We start from the raw sequence: 22,779 nt of genomic DNA, 5'->3' as shown, positions 1-22,779 counted from the left end.
ATAATTTGCACTTCTTTTTTATCAGTTATAAAGGTATGATTTTGTGGGGCAACATTGAGGAAGTCTTTAATAGGATGTAGCTTTATTTATCCTGTTAGAGGATTTTGTGATCCTCTTGCGAAGAAATTGCTAAAATATGATCATAGCAACAATTTTAAATAGGACAGAAAATACACTATGGTCAAAACAGGGATTGAGATGTGTATAAGTTACCTTAGCAAGTCTAGACAGAGTGAGCTCCCTGGTCAGGTTCCAGATCTGTTAAGTGACCTTAGTAAGTCTAGACAGAGTGAGCTCCCTGGTCAGGTTCCAGATCTGTTAAGTGACCTTAGTAAGTCTAGACAGAGTGAGCTCCCTGGTCAGGTTCCAGATCTGTTATAAGTGACCTTAGTAAGTCTAGACAGAGTGAGCTCCCTGGTCAGGTTCCAGATCTGTTATAAGTGACCTTAGTAAGTCTAGACAGAGTGAGCTCCCTGGTCAGGTTCCAGATCTGTTATAAGTGACCTTAGTAAGTCTAGACAGAGTGAGCTCCCTGGTCAGGTTCCAGATCTGTTATAAGTGACCTTAGTAAGTCTAGACAGAGTGAGCTCCCTGGTCAGGTTCCAGATCTGTTATAAGTGACCTTAGTAAGTCTAGACAGAGTGAGCTCCCTGGTCAGGTTCCAGATCTGTTATAAGTGACCTTAGTAAGTCTAGACAGAGTGAGCTCCCTGGTCAGGTTCCAGATCTGTTATAAGTGACCTTAGTAAGTCTAGACAGAGTGAGCTCCCTGGTCAGGTTCCAGATCTGTTATAAGTGACCTTAGTAAGTCTAGACAGAGTGAGCTCCCTGGTCAGGTTCCAGATCTGTTATAAGTGACCTTAGTAAGTCTAGACAGAGTGAGCTCCCTGGTCAGGTTCCAGATCTGTTATAAGTGACCTTAGTAAGTCTAGACAGAGTGAGCTCCCTGGTCAGGTTCCAGATCTGTTATAAGTGACCTTAGTAAGTCTAGACAGAGTGAGCTCCCTGGTCAGGTTCCAGATCTGTTATAAGTGACCTTAGTAAGTCTAGACAGAGTGAGCTCCCTGGTCAGGTTCCAGATCTGTTATAAGTGACCTTAGTAAGTCTAGACAGAGTGAGCTCCCTGGTCAGGTTCCAGATCTGTTATAAGTGACCTTAGTAAGTCTAGACAGAGTGAGCTCCCTGGTCAGGTTCCAGATCTGTTATAAGTGACCTTAGTAAGTCTAGACAGAGTGAGCTCCCTGGTCAGGTTCCAGATCTGTTATAAGTGACCTTAGTAAGTCTAGACAGAGTGAGCTCCCTGGTCAGGTTCCAGATCTGTTATAAGTGGCCTTAGCAAGTCTAGACAGAGTGAGCTCCCTGGTCAGGTTCCAGATCTGTTATGTGACCTTAGTAAGTCTAGACAGAGTGAGCTCCCTGGTCAGGTTCCAGATCTGTTATAAGTGACCTTAGTAAGTCTAGACAGAGTGAGCTCCCTGGTCAGGTTCCAGATCTGTTATAAGTGACCTTAGTAAGTCTAGACAGAGTGAGCTCCCTGGTCAGGTTCCAGATCTGTTATAAGTGACCTTAGTAAGTCTAGACAGAGTGAGCTCCCTGGTCAGGTTCCAGATCTGTTATAAGTGACCTTAGTAAGTCTAGACAGAGTGAGCTCCCTGGTCAGGTTCCAGATCTGTTATAAGTGACCTTAGTAAGTCTAGACAGAGTGAGCTCCCTGGTCAGGTTCCAGATCTGTTATAAGTGACCTTAGTAAGTCTAGACAGAGTGAGCTCCCTGGTCAGGTTCCAGATCTGTTATAAGTGACCTTAGTAAGTCTAGACAGAGTGAGCTCCCTGGTCAGGTTCCAGATCTGTTATAAGTGACCTTAGTAAGTCTAGACAGAGTGAGCTCCCTGGTCAGGTTCCAGATCTGTTATAAGTGACCTTAGTAAGTCTAGACAGAGTGAGCTCCCTGGTCAGGTTCCAGATCTGTTATAAGTGACCTTAGCAAGTCTAGACAGAGTGAGCTCCCTGGTCAGGTTCCAGATCTGTTATGTGACCTTAGTAAGTCTAGACAGAGTGAGCTCCCTGGTCAGGTTCCAGATCTGTTATAAGTGACCTTAGCAAGTCTAGACAGAGTGAGCTCCCTGGTCAGGTTCCAGATCTGTTATGTGACCTTAGTAAGTCTAGACAGAGTGAGCTCCCTGGTCAGGTTCCAGATCTGTTATAAGTGACCTTAGCAAGTCTAGACAGAGTGAGCTCCCTGGTCAGGTTCCAGATCTGTTATAAGTGACCTTAGCAAGTCTAGACAGAGTGAGCTCCCTGGTCAGGTTCCAGATCTGTTATAAGTGACCTTAGCAAGTCTAGACAGAGTGAGCTCCCTGTTCAGGTTCCAGATCTGTTATGTGACCTTAGTAAGTCTAGACAGAGTGAGCTCCCTGGTCAGGTTCCAGATCTGTTATAAGTGACCTTAGTAAGTTTAGACAGAGTGAGCTCCCCAGGCAAGTTCCAGATCTGTTATAAGTGACCTTTATATAGTAAGTCTAGACAGAGTGAGCTCCCTGGTCAGGTTCCAGATCTGTTACCTAGCAAAGGCTGCACCCTATAGTGAAATTAGAAAGGAGCATCAATAATTCAGAATTTATTTATAGATTTGATTAATTAAAGTTACCTCCCTTTAAACACTATTTGTCAAACTCTTAAGAACTAACAAAATATCTTCACTTGACACATATTTATACTTTAAATCACAGAAAAACGTACCTTTTCATTTTGACATGCATGATGCAAATTTTACTGAACATTTTCGGCTAGATATTTTCCAAGAAAGTTATTTCAGAATAAAATCTAGAATTTAAAATTCATTTTAAGGTCATATGAGTGTATTGATAAACGGAAACAGGAAGTACATCCCTAGTTGAAAATCCAATGTAGGGAGACAGTATCACAATTTCTGCAAATTCTAATGTTTAATATTAAACTGATGAATATTGTATGTTTATTATTGACAGAACAGTGTGTTCTCTCAATATTAAAGTATTTCAAAGCAATCCAGGCATTAATTCAGGTGGTTTTTTTTATCAATGAGTCACATGTGTCCATTTTTCTGTACTTCAGGAACCCGGCTACCTATTTCACTACTGTGAAGTTTTTCAAGAACGATTACTCTTACCTGCAATTACTATATGTATATGGTTTTATTATAAAATGACAATTTTTATATCGTCTATAGAGAATTAATTTTACACAATTTCAGCATTTATTAAATTGATATACATTAATGCAATACTAATATATGTCAGTATCTTTTTTATTGACATTATTTTGTAAAAATATTGTGTCTTTCATTTTTTATTCAAAATTCACTCCTTTTTACGTAAATTTCAATTTAAATTCCTTAAAATTCTGACAACCTATATCTTTTTTGTGGCAGAAAATTTTCTTTACTTTAAAGCATAATAACTACAAAATTTGAATAAATTCTACTGAGAAATGGTGACACAATCCTATTACCTTAAGTCCTTTTTTTCAATTGTACTGATCATTTTTGGCTAGAGATTTTGTATGAAAGTAATTTTAAATAAAATTTAGAATTAAAAATTAATTTAAAGTCTTTTTGCACTTTTACGGTACAGTTTTGGCCAGAGAAAGTTATTTCAAAATAAATTTAGAATTTAGAATTCATTTCAACAGTCTTTTTGCACAAATTCTTGCCAAAAACAATTAAACTTGTTCTGTTTGAAATGATTTATCATCGAACATACTATGTTCAGGATTGTAACACTTATATATAAATATGAAAGACTTAATGTGTCTGAAATATATTTGTATAAGTTGGTATGTACATGTGTAATAGGTGTCTGTTTTAACATATATCTTTACTTGTGTCTTCTGTAATTAAGTCTGATTGACCCAGAGGAACTGTAGCATGAATACTGTATATTATAATTAACCCAATAACTACCCAAACAATGCCGGGTCATTACTTCCAATTATATTATGTCAGAGGGCTTTATTGTGACGTCAACTGACACAAGTTAATATAACGCTTGTGTATGTGGACCCATCCATTATTAACGTCCAGGTTATAAAATAAAAATCACTAAGCCTCATACTGGATTTCTAGCCCTGAAGGATCACAGTAAAAAAAAACCAGGGGACACGAAGCAGTTGAGTTGACTTGTTACTAGCTGAGTCACTTCGTGTCAGATTTAGTTCGTTTGATTTCGGATATTCGATAGCTTCATTGGTAGTGTGCGTAATTTATTGAATTTTGTTGATGCAAATATCTGTTTTTTTCAGTTGCACTGTTCATTGTATATTACACATTTGTACAAATAAAAACGTGGCCCTGGACATTAATGGGAATTTAACCGCCCCACTGACGACTTTTATGAGGTCATCGGGTTATTACCAGTCTCTGTAGGACTCAATTGAGCAATACTGGGTGAGGGGGAGGGAAATTAAGGCGGGAACGTTTATTGAAAAACTACTTCTTTCTGAGAAAATTCTCATTCTTTAGCCAGGTCACTTAAGTTTCCATCAAATATTTATTTGGTTGTCGTCAAGAAGAAGGGACACAGATGTAATTGGGATGTTGTCTGTGCCAAACTTTGTAATAACGTTATGTAACACGACTAGATCGGTATATCTAATTGTATGTAATTCTGTGTGAATATCTTCCTGTTACTGGTTATAATATTGATATGGTAACTTGGACATGTATGTTTAAGGAACTGTATGAATACCTGATAATATCTTGTGTTTGAAATTTTAGCCAGACTTTAAAGGACTCTGTCCAAGCCAATTATATAGAAAGATGTAATGGATATTATAGTGTTAAAAAGACAAGTTGAAATTTATAAAAAGATCATCGGAAGTTTTGTTTAAATTCTTAAATCATTGTGGTTAATTTCCAATTTCAAAAAATGTATACACACTTTATTGATAAAACAAGTTAAATGAAAATGTAAAACAACTTCTTTTGAAAACTTAATACCTAGGGTGATGGCATATTTGACAAGCAAACAGCTTGCTGGGGTGAAGCGATATCATGTGTATTGAAATGAAAAACCTTTACCCATAATCAAGGTCACAGGGTCAAATGTGATGGAAATTTAACCTCAAACTTCCGAGGTTGATGATGATATTTGGCCATTAGCAAGATGGGATGAAAGGCAATTAAGCTTTTGAAATGAATGACCTTCATAAATGTTCAATGTCACAAAGTTCAAATGTATTAAATCTTGTTATGGATTCTTTTGTGTCAAAGGTAATAACATTAGCCTGTAACTTTATTTAGTCCATTTAAATGTGTTACAGTTGTTATATTCATAGCAGGTGAGCGATTGAAGCCCATTGGGCCTGTTGTTCAATTCTGCTAAACTGTGTTTTCCAAAATAATAGTCATTATGCCTGTGTCTATACCAAAACAATGTAAATTTGAAACTTTATAAGTCCTCCTACATGGTTCATAACATGAGACAGAAGTTAAATGCATTAAGTCAGTTTTTAAGCTATATATTCTTTGAGAATGGTGTTCATAATTTAGTTTGGTGTGCGAAAGATAGTTCTGGATTCTGTCGAACAACAAGGTCCCTGTGTGTCCGAGTGCATGTCTATAGATTTAAAAAAGATTATGGGATAAGCTACATGTAAATTAATAGCAAAAGGACAAGATTTCATCAGAAATCAATATTTTGTAGGATATGAACATGCAAGTAGGATTTCTATGTAAGACATAAGCATGTGGCATGCATGACTAGTGTAAGGTAATAGAATAGACACAACAAGGCTAATATGTGTCTGTCTAAACAAGAGCCGGGGCTGATTCTACTACTGTATAGGAATTAAATAGCAGCCTGGTGTCTAAACAAGAGCCGGGGCTGATTCTACTACTGTATAGGAATTAAATAGCAGCCTGGTGTCTAAACAAGAGCCGGGGCTGATTCTACTACTGTATAGGAATTAAATAGCAGCCTGGTGTCTAAACAAGAGCCGGGGCTGATTCTACTACTGTATAGGAATTAAATAGCAGCCTGGTGTCTAAACAAGAGCCGGGGCTGATTCTACTACTGTATAGGAATTAAATAGCAGCCTGGTGTCTAAACAAGAGCCGGGGCTGATTCTACTACTGTATAGGAATTAAATAGCAGCCTGGTGTCTAAACAAGAGCCGGGGCTGATTCTACTACTGTATAGGAATTAAATAGCAGCCTGGTGTCTAAACAAGAGCCGGGGCTGATTCTACTACTGTATAGGAATTAAATAGCAGCCTGGTGTCTGAACAAGAGCCGGAGCTGATTCTACTACTGTATAGGAATTAAATAGCAGCCTGGTCAATTAGTACAAAATCCTCTGAATGTGAAGCCGGAGCATAAATCACGAGATTTATCTCCCTTGGAACACCATCTTAGCCCGGGACTAATTAAGCACATTACATTCCATTGGTAAAGTAATGGTCATTGTTGGTCTGGATTGACTGGTGTCTGGGACTGACCTCTGTGCTGACCCTTGATTTAGCCTGTTATGGATGGAGTGCCCTCAGAGTTGGGCCCTTGTGTGATACATGTGTTTTGGCAGGGTTAATGGAGCGTGTCATGAGAGGCCATGATTGAGACAAATGAGATCATCATTGCCTGTCTGATGATTGGCTGTCTGTCAGATTGATGGTCTTGTCCCTACAATGCAGGCGTGTATTTCATACAGAGTGTCACTATTGCACTATATATCATATACAATGTTTCCTGATAATGATGTCCTAACTTCCCACACTTTGCACATAATATCCAAACCTATGTTCAATAGTAGACATCTGCACATAATATCAAAACCTATGTTCAATAGTAGAGCATCTTCTACCAAAGGCAAATAGCAGTGGCAATATGATGAAAGAACTAACATAGATGTATTACCGATACCTTATGATTTATGAAAAAAATCATAGCTTTGCCAGATATCAATAAAATTGTTATAGAACTGTTATTTTAGATAAATGACATATTATCAAAGTTGCCTGTTAACATTCTGAATTTTGTGTGACCCTGATGGTATAAATCAAGTGATTCAATAACTACTGAGAGCCGAATCTCAACATCAGATAGTTGGCTGTCAGCTCTACTAATAAATCATGCATTTACAAACGGTCCTCCGACTTTGATCTGTGTGTTTATTACTTCCCTTTGATGTCATTTTCCATCATGTTAAAAATCCCATAATGATACAAAAATGGATACCAATTAGTGGTCAGATATATGTCAATGATCTCCTTGCTATTTGATTGGTGTAATCCTCACTGACCAATGTTAGTCCAGCTGGTTATAGTTGGATATCTATAGACAATCAATATAGACATTATATATTATGACTTACCATTAAAGATGGATACAGGTAGATTGCTGCCTCTATGTCTATATCAGTGATACACTACATACTATGATAATTTTTATCATATTTCATGTCTTTTGTGTTTCCAGTGTTCACCAAAATTTATTCTATTTCTGTAGTTAAGTCTATAACTCTGTGTGGGAAGCTATTCCAGACTAAAACTGTCCTGAAGCTGAAACTGAAATTTTGTCTGTCAAAAGTGGGTTTATTGTTAATTTAGGGATTATCTGATTTGGTGTACGAAAAGATTCCGTAGAACTTACAATAATTTGGGAATATCCGGTTTGGTATCAGAAAGCGTTCCATTGCATGATGTTATGATAATTTGAGGTTATCTGATTAAAGAGCAGACAGGTTTCATGGAAGCTGAAATGATTTTTTGGATTACTTGAGTAAAAATACAACAGATCTGTTGAAACTTCAGTAATGAAATTTAATCGATTTTAATCCTTATATATTTAACTAACAAAACACAGATGCTATTGGTATCATTGTCCATTCCTAAAGTTGTTCTTTCTCACTTTAAACAAAATATTGCTTTAAGAAGAGGATGATTTCCTGTTCTCTGAGTGTATTATCAGGTTATCAAAGGATCATTATGTTCAGCAAACCAATCAGTATTAACCGTTTTGATTGTTTGATTGAAAACCTTATTCTAAAACATTGGGTGTAATTAAAAAGTAGCTTTGGTTTCGTCTTTCAATTTCCCAAGTTTATGAGTTTGAAGTTGTCAATTTCTATAGTCCAGGCTACTTACCTAAACTGGTCTTCAGAAATGTATTTAGGAAAGTAAAATTGTGTGAAATAGCTATCTTAAATACCTTCATTTAGTCTCTTTGCCAGACTGTTGGGAGTGCAAGATCTGTATTAGAGAAAGAAGGAAACGGACATTTATGAATAGGTCCAGTTTTACAGATGTTTCTTAATATAAGGTTATTCTTTATTAATGCATGTTTTTTTATCATGGAAGTTAAGGAAATATTTTTAGTAAAGGAAATTTTCCTTAAAAACTCTTAGGAAAGTTTGTGAAACCGAGCCCAGGTGGCCTTTATAGAATATTTGTTTTTATTATGAAAAGTAAACAAAAAGGAAAAAAAGCATAAAGGATTAAAATGTATGAACATGTGGTTAAGTTAGGTTTTCTATGGTACACCTGAGGATAGGTTATACCAAGTAGTGAAGGGCCACGACCACACAATGGATTGAATGCTCTCACATAATTGCATGTGTTGTCTTAATAAATCCACAGAATCTGGAGAAATTTTACCAGGAAATGGTGAAAGTATAAAAGCACTTTAGGTCCTGGTCTGACCAAATGCTAAGTGGATCAGCACTTGTGGCCACAAATCATCTGTAATTGGCATGGGATTGATGAATGACACATTCAGATAACATCAACTCAATTAATCCTCTAACCTAGGTACCTGTTTCAGACCTACAGTGCACTGTTAGACCTATAGCTGGTATACAGTACTGTAATTGTTGTTAACACCTTGTCTTGGCCACAACAGAATTGTTAGGAGTTTAAAACACTAATTGTAGCAATTAAAATTACTGTTTAAAAGAAAGAAAATGTGTTTAAACAAGAATTATTTAAATTTATAATTAGAAAATACCGTACTGACACGTTTTTTGAGGTTTACAAGGACAGTGATTAGTTTTCTGAAAGTCAAAACTTGTAACAAAGGATGCTTTTTACAAAGGAAATTATATTATGACAGGAAATATTTTTTTATTTTTCAAACTTTGAATTTGAATTTGACATTGTGTTTGACAAAAATGAAATGTCCAAGGACATGCTCAATACTGTGTTTATTTCCCAAACTGTCATTGTGTAAGTAACACCCTTGAGTAATTGATGTCTTTAAGTAACAGGGTAGCTGGTATGTTAGCTTCTCAGTGTCAGACTTCAATCTCAATCCATTGTTTATCCATAAACATAATGTAGCTCCTATCACCCTACATCCAAGTTCTTCTGCTGAAAATTAAATCTTCAGGATGTATGCTAGCTTACTTGTAACTTTATCTAACTTCTGCTGAATATATAAGATAAATCTTAAGGATGTATGTTACCTTAGTTATAGCATGTATCTCATGTTAAAAAACTTTTCACCCTGACAAACTTTTTTTGTTGTAATTTTTTATTTTCAAGTCTTTTTTCCACAATAACAATACATTTAACATGACAAATACATACACACACACTCACACTAACAACTAAAAACTATTCAGCATAACACTGGCTTCACTCAACATCATTAGATACTTTATCATCGTCGTCATTGTTATCACCAACATCATCAACATCACCTTCACTCTCATCCACATCACTGTGTCATCACCAACATCATCAACATCACCTTCTCTCTCATCCACATCACTGTGTCATCACCAACATCATCAACATCACCTTCACTCTCATCCCCATCACTGTGTCATCACCAACATCATCAACATCACCTTCCCTCTCATCCACATCACTGTGTCATCACCAACATCATCAACATCACCTTCCCTCTCATCCACATCACTGTGTCATCACCAACATCATCATCATCACCTTCACTCTCATCCACATCACTGTGTCATAACCAACATCATCAACATCACCTTCACTCTCATCCACATCACTGTGTCATAATGACACTTATCACCAACATCCTCATCATCAGCAACGTCATTATCATAACAATACAATGACATCATCATTTTTACATCTTTATCAAATTTTCATCATACACATCCTCACCATCACTCTGGCAAACTTGGAAATATCACTGATAAATGATTATATAGGCCTGATTAATTAGTTAATGTAATGACAGCTGACACCATTGGAAGGCCGTATTCATATTAGGATAACACTACCCTGCAAAATTAGGGGCAGTTTTCCTTCATATCTGAACTAATAAAGAAAACAGCAATATAATTGCATGAAAGGCCAATACTGTACTGTATCACTAAAAAGCTCACCAATCTTTTTTTGTTTTTTAATTAAAATGAAATTGAAAAAATCGTTTACTTCAGATGGATGGCGAAAAGCAACAGGAAAATGAACCACTTCTCAATGCAAAGATGCTCAGTAAGAGGCTAGGTCATGTGACCATCGTACAGAAGGGGGAGAATGATATCATCACAGACGGAAAATATGGTAAGTTCTGGGTCAAAGGTCAAATATGGAAAGAGATATGCAAGTTCAAGGCCAGAAATACTGGGATTATGGTAAAAATGATAGAGAATAGAGTTTAAGGTAGAAAATGATAGAGGATACTGGCAATGGTGTCAAGGTCAAATTATATTACAAGGCTCTTTTGATGTACATAGGAATTAGTAAATACTTTTCATCAGAGAAAATGTTAATAAAAAACTTGGGAAAAAACCCCCCACTTATTATTTTGTAGTTGTAGTGTGTATAGATGTGGTTTGATATAGCAAATACAGTGTGGCTGATTATTGATAAGGTAGATTTACTTCAATTACTTTTTTAACCTCATTTTTATACGCCCGTCAAATTTGACGGGAGTATTATTATGGTATGGCATTGTCCGTCCGTCGTAAACTTTTGTTTGTCCGGCAATCTCCTCCTACATTTTTCGACCGATCTCTTTGGAACTTGGTATACATTATAATCATGATATGAAGTTGTGTCTGATCCTTTAAAAGAATTTTGATTCAACAATTTTTGCAAAAGTTATTGACCTTTGTTCATTTCAGTATTTGATTTTTTGTCCGGAGATCTCCTCCTACATTTTTGACAGATTTCTTTGAAACTTAGTAGGCTAAATAATCATGATATGTTGTTGTGTTTCCTTGAAAGGAATTTTGATTCTACTATTTTTGCAAAAGTTATTGCCCTTTGTTCATTTCAGTATTTGATTTTTTTATCCGGAGATTTTCTCCTACACTTTTAGCTCACCTGCCCGAAGGGCTAGTGAGCTTATGCCATGGCGCGGCGTCCGTCGTCTGTTTATCCGTCGTCTGTCGTCGTCCGTCAATTTTTCCTTTTAACGACTTCTTCTGAAAAATGGACAGGCCTAGAGTCATGATATTTGGGTGATAGCTTCGTTGGTAGGAGCCTGACAAAGTTTGAGAATGAAAATGACCTTGACCTACTTTCAAGGTCACAGGGGTCAAATATGTCAAAAACTTCAAACAACTTCTTCTGAAGAACTAAATGGTATAAAATCTTCATATTTGGCTGGTGGCTTCCTGGGATGGAGCCTGACAAAGTTTGAGAATAAAAATGACCTTGACCAACTTTCAAGGGCACAGCTGTCAATTATGTCAAACACTTTAAACGACTTCTTCTGAAGAACAAAAAGGTATAGAACTTTCATATTTGGCTGTTGGCTTCATGAAATGGAGCCCAACAAAGTTTGAGTATGAAAATGACCTTGACCTTCTTTCGAGGTCACAGGTGTTAAATATGTCAAACGCTTCAAACGACTTCTTCTGAAAAGCTTAAAGGTATAGAATCTTCATATTTGACTGGTGGCTTCCTGGGATGGAGCCCAACAAAGTTTGAAAATGAAATATGTAAAAACTCTTTTAAACGACTTCTTCTGAAGAACTAAAATGGATAGAATCTTCATATTTGGCTGGTGGCTTCCTGGGATGGAGCCAAACAAAGTTTGAAAATGAAAATTACCTTCACGTACTTTCAAAGTCAGAAGGGTCAAATGTCGTAAAATCTTCAAACCACTTCTACTCAATAACCAAAGGGTACTGAAATTGGGCCTGTAGCATGCTGGAATGAAGGACTACCAAGTTTGTTCAAATGAATGACCTTGACCCACTTTCAACCTGATGTCCTTGTTCGATATTCAAGGTCACAGGCGTCATATGTTTAAATCTTTTAATAGGTTCTTATGAATCAAACACTGATATTCTGCCTGTAGCTGTATTTTAGTCCACTTTTAAGATTACAAGTGTGAGATTAATACCAGGTGAGCGATTCAGGCCCATTGGGCCTTTTGTTATAGCATGTCAGCTAACCACTCTTTGAATGATGCAGATCTTATTTCAATGTAAGAAAGTATATAACACTATATGGCATTCGACGGGCGTATATATTGTTCCGCCTGCGGTACTCTTTTTCATTTACTACTGGTATTCTCACCAAATCGTCCTGTAATAAATGATTGGTGTGTGCAGTTTCTGTTAAACTCTTTATTAATGACTACCAGCAGCTTAGATGTTAATATCTGTACCAATCAAAACAGGGGTACAGTTTCCTGACCTTGTAGTGATGAATGTGGCCCTGATCAGTGAGACAGTTCGTTGGTCTGTATAAAGGGGTCGTTCTTAGAAGGGTCAAGGTCATGGATAACACGTGCTAGCATGATTATAATTATTTATCATTATCCCAGTTTATTAGATAAATCCAAAGATCCTTTTAATCAGCTAATATTGTTTTTTGTCTATAAAAAAGATTGCTAAATATCTATATTATGACATTAGTAATGAAAATTAACAGAAAATCGGACATGGTGTATATATTCAACACATTGAACAGCACAACAAGTAGTCATAGTCCCTTGTGCTCTTAGCGTCCCAACTCAGGATATTTACTTTTTCTGTAACTGATTAATTTGTAATCATTTCAAGTCCTCAGCCTCCTTGAAGGAATGTATTAGGATAACAGATTATGTGAACACCTACTAAAACCCTGTGGTTTCCTGATGGGAGCATTTGATGGGTTTTGTCACGGAATCCTTGAATGCCTTTCACCTATGAAATATACATTACCTTTATGTTGGGTTTGACTCGGATCGTTATAGGTGGGACATTACCTTGATAAATTACCTGTTAGCTACCTATCATCAGGTGTGTCTAACCTGTGAGGTAAGAATAGGATAATGATCGGGTCATATCACACTTTCAGGCTAACTTCCTGCTAAAGTGTCATCCAATGCTGAGTCATTTTAAAAATGTGTGCAGCTTCTACTTTTGTCTGCATATTTGTTTTTTGCCCATTTCTTTGTATATTTTCCCATTCATCCATGTCTTGTAATTCCAATACAATTGACTAATAGTAAAGTATGGGGTAGAATATGAAATACTCTACCTCATATTCACATTCGTTATGTTGAAGAATGATTTCTAAGAACCTTGTCACTGGTTTGTTTGTTTGTTTGTTTGTTTGACCTTGAGTCTTGTTTTGACCTTGGGCTTGGTCAGAGTCTTGCCTATCAGACCTTTAGTGTGATCTTCAGACTGTTTGTTTGACCTTGAGTCTGATTTTAGGATTGTTTGTTTGACCTTGAGTCTGATCTTATGATTGTTTGTTTGACATAGAGTCTGATCTTAGGATTGTTTGCTTGACCTTGAGTCTGATTTGAGGATTGTTTGTTTGACATTGAGTCTGATATTAGGATTGTTTGTTTGACATTGAGTCTTATCTTAGGAATGTTTTTTTGACCTTGAGTCTGATCTTAGGATTGTTTGTTTGACTTTGAGTTTGATCTACAGATTGTTTGTTTGATCTTGAGTCTGAACTTAAGATGTTTGTTTGACCTTGAACTTGATCCCAGGCCTCTTTGTTCATACAACTTTGAATCTTATCACATGTTGTTATTTGGCCTTTACCCTGTACAATGTCCTGCTTATTTGACATTGAGCCTGGTGCGTTATCCTCATTTCAGATATGTCTATCTGACCAGTGTAACCACAGTTAGGATGTACAGTACACAATTATTTACTGTCTAACTACATTTAAAATGTAACTATGTACTGTCTGGCTGACCAGTGTAACCACAGTTAGGTAGTAACTATGTACTGTCTGGCTGACCAGTCTAACCACAGTTAAAATATAACTCTGTACTGTATGGCTGACCAGTCTAACCACAGTTAGGTAGTAACTATGTACTGTCTGCATGGCTGACCAGTGTAGCCGCAGTTAGGTAGTAACTATGTACTGTCTGGCTGACCAGTCTAACCACAGTTAAAATATAACTATGTACTGTCTGTCAGACCAGTGTAACCACAGTTAGGTTGTGACTATGTACTGTCTGACTGACCAGTGTTACCACAGTTAGGGTGTAACTATGTACTGTCCGTCAGACCAGTGTAACCTCAGTTAGGTAGTAACTAGGTACTGTCTGTCAGACCAGTATAACCACAGTTAGGTAGTAACTAGGTACTGTCTGTCAGACCAGGGTAACCACAGTTAGGTTGTAACTATGTACTGTCTGGCTGACCAATGTAACCACAGTAAGGTAGTAAGTATGTACTGTCTGGTTGACCAGTCTAACTACAGTTAGGTTGTGACTATGTACTGTCTGTTAGACCAGTGTAACCACAGTTAGGTTGTAACTATGTACTGTCTGGCTGACCAGTATAACCACAGTTAGGTTGTAACTATGTACTGTCTGACTGACCAGTGTTACCACAGTTAGGTTGTAACTATGTACTGTCCGTCAGACCAGTGTAACCACAGTTAGGTAGTAACTAGGTACTGTCTGGCTGACCAGTCTAACCACAGTAACCACAGTTAGGTAGTAACTATGTACTGTCTGGCTGACCAGTCTAACCACAGTTAAAATATAACTATGTACTGTATGGCTGACCAGTCTAACCACAGTTAGGTAGTAATTATGTACTGTCTGCATGGCTGACCAGTGTAACCACAGTTAGGTAATAACTATGTACTGTCTGGCTGACCAGTCTAACCACAGTTAAATTGTAACTATGTACTGTCTGGCTGACCAGTGTAACCACAGTTAGGTTGTAAATATGTACTGTCTGGCTGACCAGTGTAACCACAGTTAGGTAATAACTCTGTACTGTCTGGCTGACCAGTGTAACCACAGTTAGGTAGTAACTATGTACTGTCTGGCTGACCAGTGTAACCACACTTAGGTTGTAACTATGTACTGTCTGGCTGACCAATCTTACCAGAGTTAGGTAGTAACTATGTACTGTCTAGCTGACCAGTGTAACCACAGTTAGGTAGTAACTATGTACTGTCTGGCTGACCAGTCTAACCACAGTTAAAATATAACTATGTACTGTATGGCTGACCAGTCTAACCACAGTTAGGTAGTAATTATGTACTGTCTGCATGGCTGACCAGTGTAACCACAGTTAGGTAATAACTCTGTACTGTCTGGCTGACCAGTGTAACCACAGTTAGGTAATAACTCTGTACTGTCTGGCTGACCAGTGTAACCACAGTTAGGTAGTAAATATGTACTGTCTGGCTGACCAGTGTAACCACACTTAGGTTGTAACTATGTACTGTCTGACTGACCAGTGTTACCACAGTTAGGTTGTAACTTTGTACTGTCTGGTTGACCAGTCTAACTACAGTTTGGTAGTAACTACATGTATGTACTGTCTGGCTGACCAGTGTAACCACAGTAAGATAGTAACTATGTAGAAAATTTTATTGGTTGTGTAAGAAAAGAACTTTTCAAAATCTATACTTACCAACCTGAATATAGAAATATGTACTGTCTAGCTGACCAGTGCAACCACAGTTAGGTAGTAATTATGTACTGTCTAGCTGACCAGTGTAACCACAGTTAGGTTGTATACAATTATTTACTGTCTAACCACAGTGAGGTTGTAACTATGTACTGGCCTGTTCCAACTACATGGTCTGACAAGTCTGTCAACCATACTAATCCAGTCAGTGATGGAGATATAAATTGTTTGTAATAAAGGGGAGATAAGTAGTATTTATTAAAACATAAACATGTCATTAGCAGTAGGGGACTGTGATTGGGTGTGGAGGTGACAGTAAACAGGTGGGGAGGGAGCCACATGGCTACTGATAACGACTGATACCCCACTAATGCCCTACCACAAATACAGGTCAACTGTGGGCCTGGACATAGAGGTCAGGAGAAAGGTCATCCCACACCAACGTACTGACCATAAACATGTCATGTGCTCTGATACCACCTGATAACTACAATGGTACAATGGCTTGTTAATTAAAGGCAGTGTTTTATAATTGACTTTCCCTCCACACTTGGCTCTATATACTGTCAGGGGAGTGTAAATACAGCACGTCAGGGATAACAGTAAGATTACTGCACTGATTTATGTTGTAAACATTGACGTCCTGTAAAGTCTGGCCAACTGTCATGGTCTTACTCATGTCATTGAGATAGATTTTGGTACTGGGACATAATTGCTGAGAATCGAAGGATTGCTAAATAGGGAGCAATATATCAATCATGAGAAACATGTGTAATGTTTTTATAGCTTAAGTGTCCAGACATAAAGGCTTCAACTATTTATGCATACAAACTAATTTTTCCAGACTATCAATGGTTTCACTGTACATACAAACTTACATGTCCAGACTAGCAAGGTTTCACTGTACATACAAACTTACATGTCCAGACTAGCAGGGTTCCACTGTACATAAAAACTAATTAGTCCAGACTAGCAAGGTTTCACTGTACATACAAACTTACATGTCCAGACTAGCAAGGTTTCACTGTACATACAAACTTACATGTCCAGACTAGCAGGGTTCACCTGTACATACAAACTTACATGTCCAGACTAGCAAGGTTTCACTGTACAAACAAACTAACATGTCCAGACTAGCAAGGTTCCACTGTCCATACAAACTAATGTGTCCAGACTAGCAAGGTTTCACTGTACATACAAACATATGTGTCCAGACTAGCAGGGTTCCACTGTACATACAAACTAACATGTCCAGACTAGCAAGGTTTCACTGTACATACAAACTAATATGTCCAGACTAGCAGGGTTCCACTGTACATACAAACTTATGTGTCTAGACTAGCAATTTAAGGGTCCACTGTACATACAAACTAATGTGTCTAGACTAGCAGGGTTCCACTGTACATACAAACTAACATGTCCAGACTAGCAGGGTTCCACTGTCCATACAAACTAACATGTCCAGACTAGCAAGGTTTCACTGTATATACAAACTTATTTGTCCAGACTAGCAGGGTTCCACTGTACATACAAACTAATGTGTCCAGACTAGCAGGGTTCCACTGTACATACAAACTAACATGTCCAGACTAGCAGGGTTCCACTGTACATACAAACTTATGTGTCCAGACTAGCAAGGTTTCATTGTACATACAAACTTATGTGTCCAGACTAACAAGGGTCCACTGTACACACAACCAATAGTGTCCAGACTAACAAGGGTCCACTGTACATACAAACTAATGTGTCCAGACTAGCAAGGGTCCACTGTCCATACAAACTAATGTGTCCAGACTAGCAAGGGTCTACTGTATATACAAACTGATGTGTCCAGACTAGCAAGGTTCCACTGTACATACAAACATATGTGTCCAGACTAGTAAGGTTCCACTGTACAGTAACAAACTAATGTGTCCAGACTAACAAGGGTCCACTGTACACACAACTTATAGTGTCCAGACTAACAAGGTTTCACTATACATACAAACTTATGTGTCCAGACTAACAAGGGTCCACTGTTCACACAACCAATAGTGTCCAGACTAACAAGGGTCCACTGTAAAGACAAACTAATGTGTCCAGACTAGCAAGGGTCCTCTGTCCATACAAACTAATGTGTCCAGACTAGCAAGGGTCTACTGTACATACAAACTAATGTATCCAGACTAGCAAGGGTCCACTGTACATACAAACTAATGTGTCCAGACTAGCAAGGGTTCACTGTGCATACAAACTTGAGAATTTATTTAAAAATTTAGCCAGTTCAGTCTTGTCTGGCTTCACCCTAGCAACTTCATTCTTTATAATTATATGAAATTTCACAAAAGTCAAGTATGAAAATACCTCAAATGATTTTGTATTTTTGGTGTTCTAATTTCAAGGCCAATGTTATTGTATATATAGAAAGATGTCTAACAATGAAGCTAAATTTGCATGGGAGTGTGGACGTTCATGTCTTTCAGACATTTTCCAGTAATAAAAATACATCAAGTTTCCCAGTGTCTATGACTTAGGGACAGATTGGTCCCGTGTGATAAAGTTATTGGCCGGTACAATGGGATGGACATGATTGAAACTTACCATAAAGATCTTTGTAGGTTCTTACTGGAATAGAACTTGACATGTCTGTAGACATTGCATTAAGTGTGTAGACTAACAGCCTCTACATATGTATGACAGAATTATGATGAAGTCTTGCTAGAGCCCCAACAAACCAGTGGAGTAGGGGTGGGGGTTGGGGCTATACAAGAATCAGATTTTTTCGTTTGTAGACATTTTTTAGTCTGTACTTTTTGTCCTAAAATAGGAGTCATAGCTTAACAAAGGGACCAGTCGATCTTGAAACATCGCAACATGTTTGATATGTACATGGTTTGTGAATAAAGTAAAACTTTCATTTAACATATTTCCAAACTGATGAATATTATTGAAGATACTGAAATACAAATATTAATGAAACAAAGTTTACACACATCTTACACACATAAACCTTTACATGTCCAGTTGTGATGAGAAAGATGGATTTCAACGAAACTTTACAAAAACTAGCCTATCTAGTAAACCTGTGCATGTGATTCCAACCCTTGTCAATAATTATGGACTTTGAAGTAATTTGAAGTAATTCTCTTCAATTAAAGGGCAAATCCTCTTTTATATCAAATTAATGTCATTTCACGCAGGGATTATTGAAATTAACTAGTAATTGAATTGACATACTCCTCTTTTTGAATATCCTTTTCAAATGCTAAATTTGAATATTGAGAGGCATTATGAATGACAAATATTATAGTATGGAGGTCATGTAGGGGGTATCAGTTTAAAACTCCTGGTAATGGTTTAGTTTATTGATGCTTTTTAACTGTGATACAATTATATCTCAGTTATATATGAGCTGATCAGGTAATAAAATGTGAAGTAATTGTTCTCACTTGTATCCTGATTTAGTAACCCATCCTAAAACAACGCCTGTTACCTAGGGTAGGTTTACACGTACACGCTGATAAACTACCTGTAATTGTATGATTAAAACACCATTGTGGGGATTTATTGAGATTTGTTCCAGCGTCTGTCCAAACTGTTAGTGATGGACACAAACTGGAACACCTCTAACACTTTATACTACAATACTGACACAACAGTGTTTAGTGGCGATTCATATCCTGTAGTATTCCCTACTGTTTCTTAGCCCTTTCACACCTATATAACTTAAATAGAATCAACAATGCATTGACCTGGACAAGTCCATTATGGTCTACAGTGGTTAAAGAGTTCACTTTTACTGACATACTCCGTGTTAGCGAGTTACTCAGCACAGTCAATACAATTTGTTCTTGTCATTTAAAATATTCTGGAGATAGAACAAACCATTTGTTCCACTTTATAAGATGATCCTAAATATGTAGCGACAGTGTGCCTGTTGTTGCACGTTTCCGTCAGTGTGGCGTGGCATGCATGTTGTTACCATCAGCGAAGGATCTATTAGCCCCAAACACTCAAAAGCCAGTTGGTATGCCTCAGTGCCTCTTACGTTGAGAATTCTACAAAAAAACATTTCAAAAAAACTTTTTACCAGTGTGGGGTTTCTGTTTTTCCGCTCAGAGCATGTGCCCACATATTAACCCGCCATTCTAATGAGTATGACAAGTATCTCTGGGAAGAGAATTGCTACCTTTCAGCAGAAGCCAGTCTAGATCACATGTCATGTGTGTGTCAGGCCAGGACAGAGAGGGATTACCCCTGCAGACAGCCTCCATCTGGGAGTGCACCTCTCCCTAGTGCACATTACTGCACTAATTGCACGGGGTGTTGTGTTCTCTCACAGCTGGTACCACTGACCTGTAGGAACTCTCCCATTACTACAGAAAACCCGGCTATCTCTGTACATCAATAAACACATAAATCACATCTTCTACAAGTGGCTACAACTATAAACTTCTCGTTACATAAAATGCACTTTAAAATTCCAATCCAAATTTCAAGTTTTCCAAAGTACAAGTACTGCAATGTATGTAGTTTTTCCTAGTCATTTACAGACTTTTTGATCAGTTTAACAAAATTGATGTTGGAAAAATATGAAAGATACTAGATGAGGTTCACTTTTGTTAAAAGTTTACCAATATGGTGGTCCAATATGGAGACTGAAAATTCTGTTTGACTTGAAGTTTATCTATGATAACAAATACAGGTATATGTGAATGATTAACAGGTCTGACTGTATAACCTTAGATATACCTATATTACCTGAAATGTACCTGTATGACATGAATTATGTCTTACCTGTGTGAACTAGGGTATACCATACCACTACTCAATTCAAAGTGGCAGAAAGTTCAAAACATCTTTTCAAACAAAAAAAAGAAAAACTAAAATTTCATCTAGTGATAGATGGAACACTATTTATTGATATTTAACTATATTGAGATTTTCCAAACGCATCAAAGTTTGAGTTTTTAAAGTGCCAGAATTATTGATGTCCAGGTTTGGCTATTGGCATTGGAATGTGTGTCTCGTATAATCACTAGAGCTAGTCAATATTCATCTTGAGAGTAATGCTGGGGCAGCAGGTTGTACTCAAAGTTATATGTGTAACCATTGTGTGACAGACAAATTATACATATAGGCCACATGTTAGCATTGGTTCAGCTTTTTTCACCATTTTGTTCACATGCACACTCCAGCTGAACAACTTCAGACCCTAACTAATATGTCTTGCATCCGGGACCTCCAAACTCTAGGCGGACACTCTACCAACTCAGCTACCTGGGCGCCGACGAGAGACCCAGTCCAGTTCCGCTAAAGTTACACCCAGACTGCTCTTATTTAAGTTAATAGATTTGTTACTTGTACATGTGCCAGAGCAAGCAGAGGTTTGACCAGGTGGTCGTCTAACTATGTGAGCTTATGCCATGGCGCTGCGTCTATCATCTGTCCGTCGTACGTCCGATAACTTATAGTTTAAACGACTTCTACTGAAATCCCAAAAGGCTTAGAGTTATGATATTTGGCCAGTAGCATCCTATGATGGAGGCCGACACAGGGGTGAAATAAGTCTAAATCTTCAAACGACTTTTCTACTGAAGATCTGATTGCCCTAAAGTCATGACATTTGTCCAGTAGCATCCTATGATGGGACCTGATGAAGTTTGCTAGTGAGCTCAAACGATAAACAAATAACAACAAGCAAAACCCTTCAAAACCTTTCTGTGAATATCCGAAAAGTGTAAAGCCCTGCTCCTGTTCCCCCATCAGCATCCTGTGTTTGTGTTTTACAACATTTGCACATAAATATGCCCTTGCCCTACGTATACTTTCAAGGTCGTAGGGGTCAAATAACTGTAAACCTTCAACCCCTTCTGAAAATTGTATCAACCTAAACCTCACAATATTTGGCCAGCAACCACATGTAACAAAACAAACAGGTGTGCGGTACAGGCCCTTCTGGGCCTCTTGTTGTTATCACAGAACATCCCCTGTTGATTAGCCTAAGTATTTAGTGTCCTGTCATAACCCAATCCACTTATTGTTATACCCTACTATAGAGGTTCCAGTTGTTGGCAGGGTTCTATACATGTGTACTTGTCCTGTATATTTTAGCCTCTAGTGTTTGCTGATGAGATCTAATTCATCAAAAGGTGCATCTTCCAGTGCTTTTAAGTTAACCACCATTTCAGGCATTAGTAAAATGGATTTACCAGAACCGGCCACTGTTCTAAATAGGCTAATGGAATGTTTTTCTTTGCAAATTCACACATTATTAAAAACAAATTGTGACAACTGACAATGATTGCCGTACTGCTGCTTTGACTCTGTGGTGATTTATCACGAGACTTCATTCCCGGCTGTACCAGGCCGCACGGAGAAGTACTGCTGACAAATGTCCACGCTTACCCACACTACCTCCCACAGCATTCATCTTGCACATTTTAATTCACTATTTTATTCCAATGTCATTAATCTTTTTTTCAAGCATTGAAATTACTGTTTACTTGCACAGCATTGCAGAGAATGATGAATATGATTAAAACCCCAGATGAGGATTTTTAGATTGTCATACTGAACATGAAGATAGAGGAGAAAAGGATTTTTTATAACTGAAACAGAAATTTAAGGCACATTGATTTTAAATCAGCTTTGGAAAGTTAAGTGATTATTATTAGTTAGGACTAATCATTACTGGCTGTTTCTAGGGTGTGTAATGATCCTGGAGAAATGACTCCTTAGTCTCCACAGAGCTGACACACTGTAAAGTAATATGGCGATAATGTCTATATAAAAATAGCATCACTGTTACAGTGAGAAGGAAGTCGTCCATACAAACCAGATATTGTCCCGATACCTGTCTATATAATAACAGTATCACTGTTACAGTGAGAAGGAAGTCGTCCATACTAACCAGATATTGTCCCGATACCTGTCTATATAAAAATAGCATCACTGTTACAGTGAGAAGGAAGTCGTCCATACTAACCAGATATTGTCCCGATACCTGTCTAT

At 37.6% G+C, this 22,779-nt stretch overlaps 1 protein-coding gene across 1 annotated transcript in view; it reads left to right on the top strand.

The window, feature by feature from the left end:
• LOC110454118 (ATP-dependent (S)-NAD(P)H-hydrate dehydratase-like) overlaps positions 1 to 22,779 on the top strand; it is a 101,833-nt gene that overhangs the window by 11,609 nt on the left and 67,445 nt on the right. Inside the window, exon 8 of the mRNA XM_021503491.1 lies at positions 10,387 to 10,510. Coding sequence (XP_021359166.1) covers positions 10,387 to 10,510 — 124 coding nt within the window. The remainder of the gene's footprint in view (positions 1 to 10,386; positions 10,511 to 22,779) is intronic.

This window comes from Mizuhopecten yessoensis, unplaced genomic scaffold (assembly GCF_002113885.1).
Source record: "Mizuhopecten yessoensis strain PY_sf001 unplaced genomic scaffold, ASM211388v2 scaffold7669, whole genome shotgun sequence".
NCBI lineage: Eukaryota > Metazoa > Mollusca > Bivalvia > Pectinida > Pectinidae > Mizuhopecten > Mizuhopecten yessoensis.
Note: the sequence above shows the minus strand (reverse complement) of the source record. Positions and strands in the feature narration are given on the sequence as shown.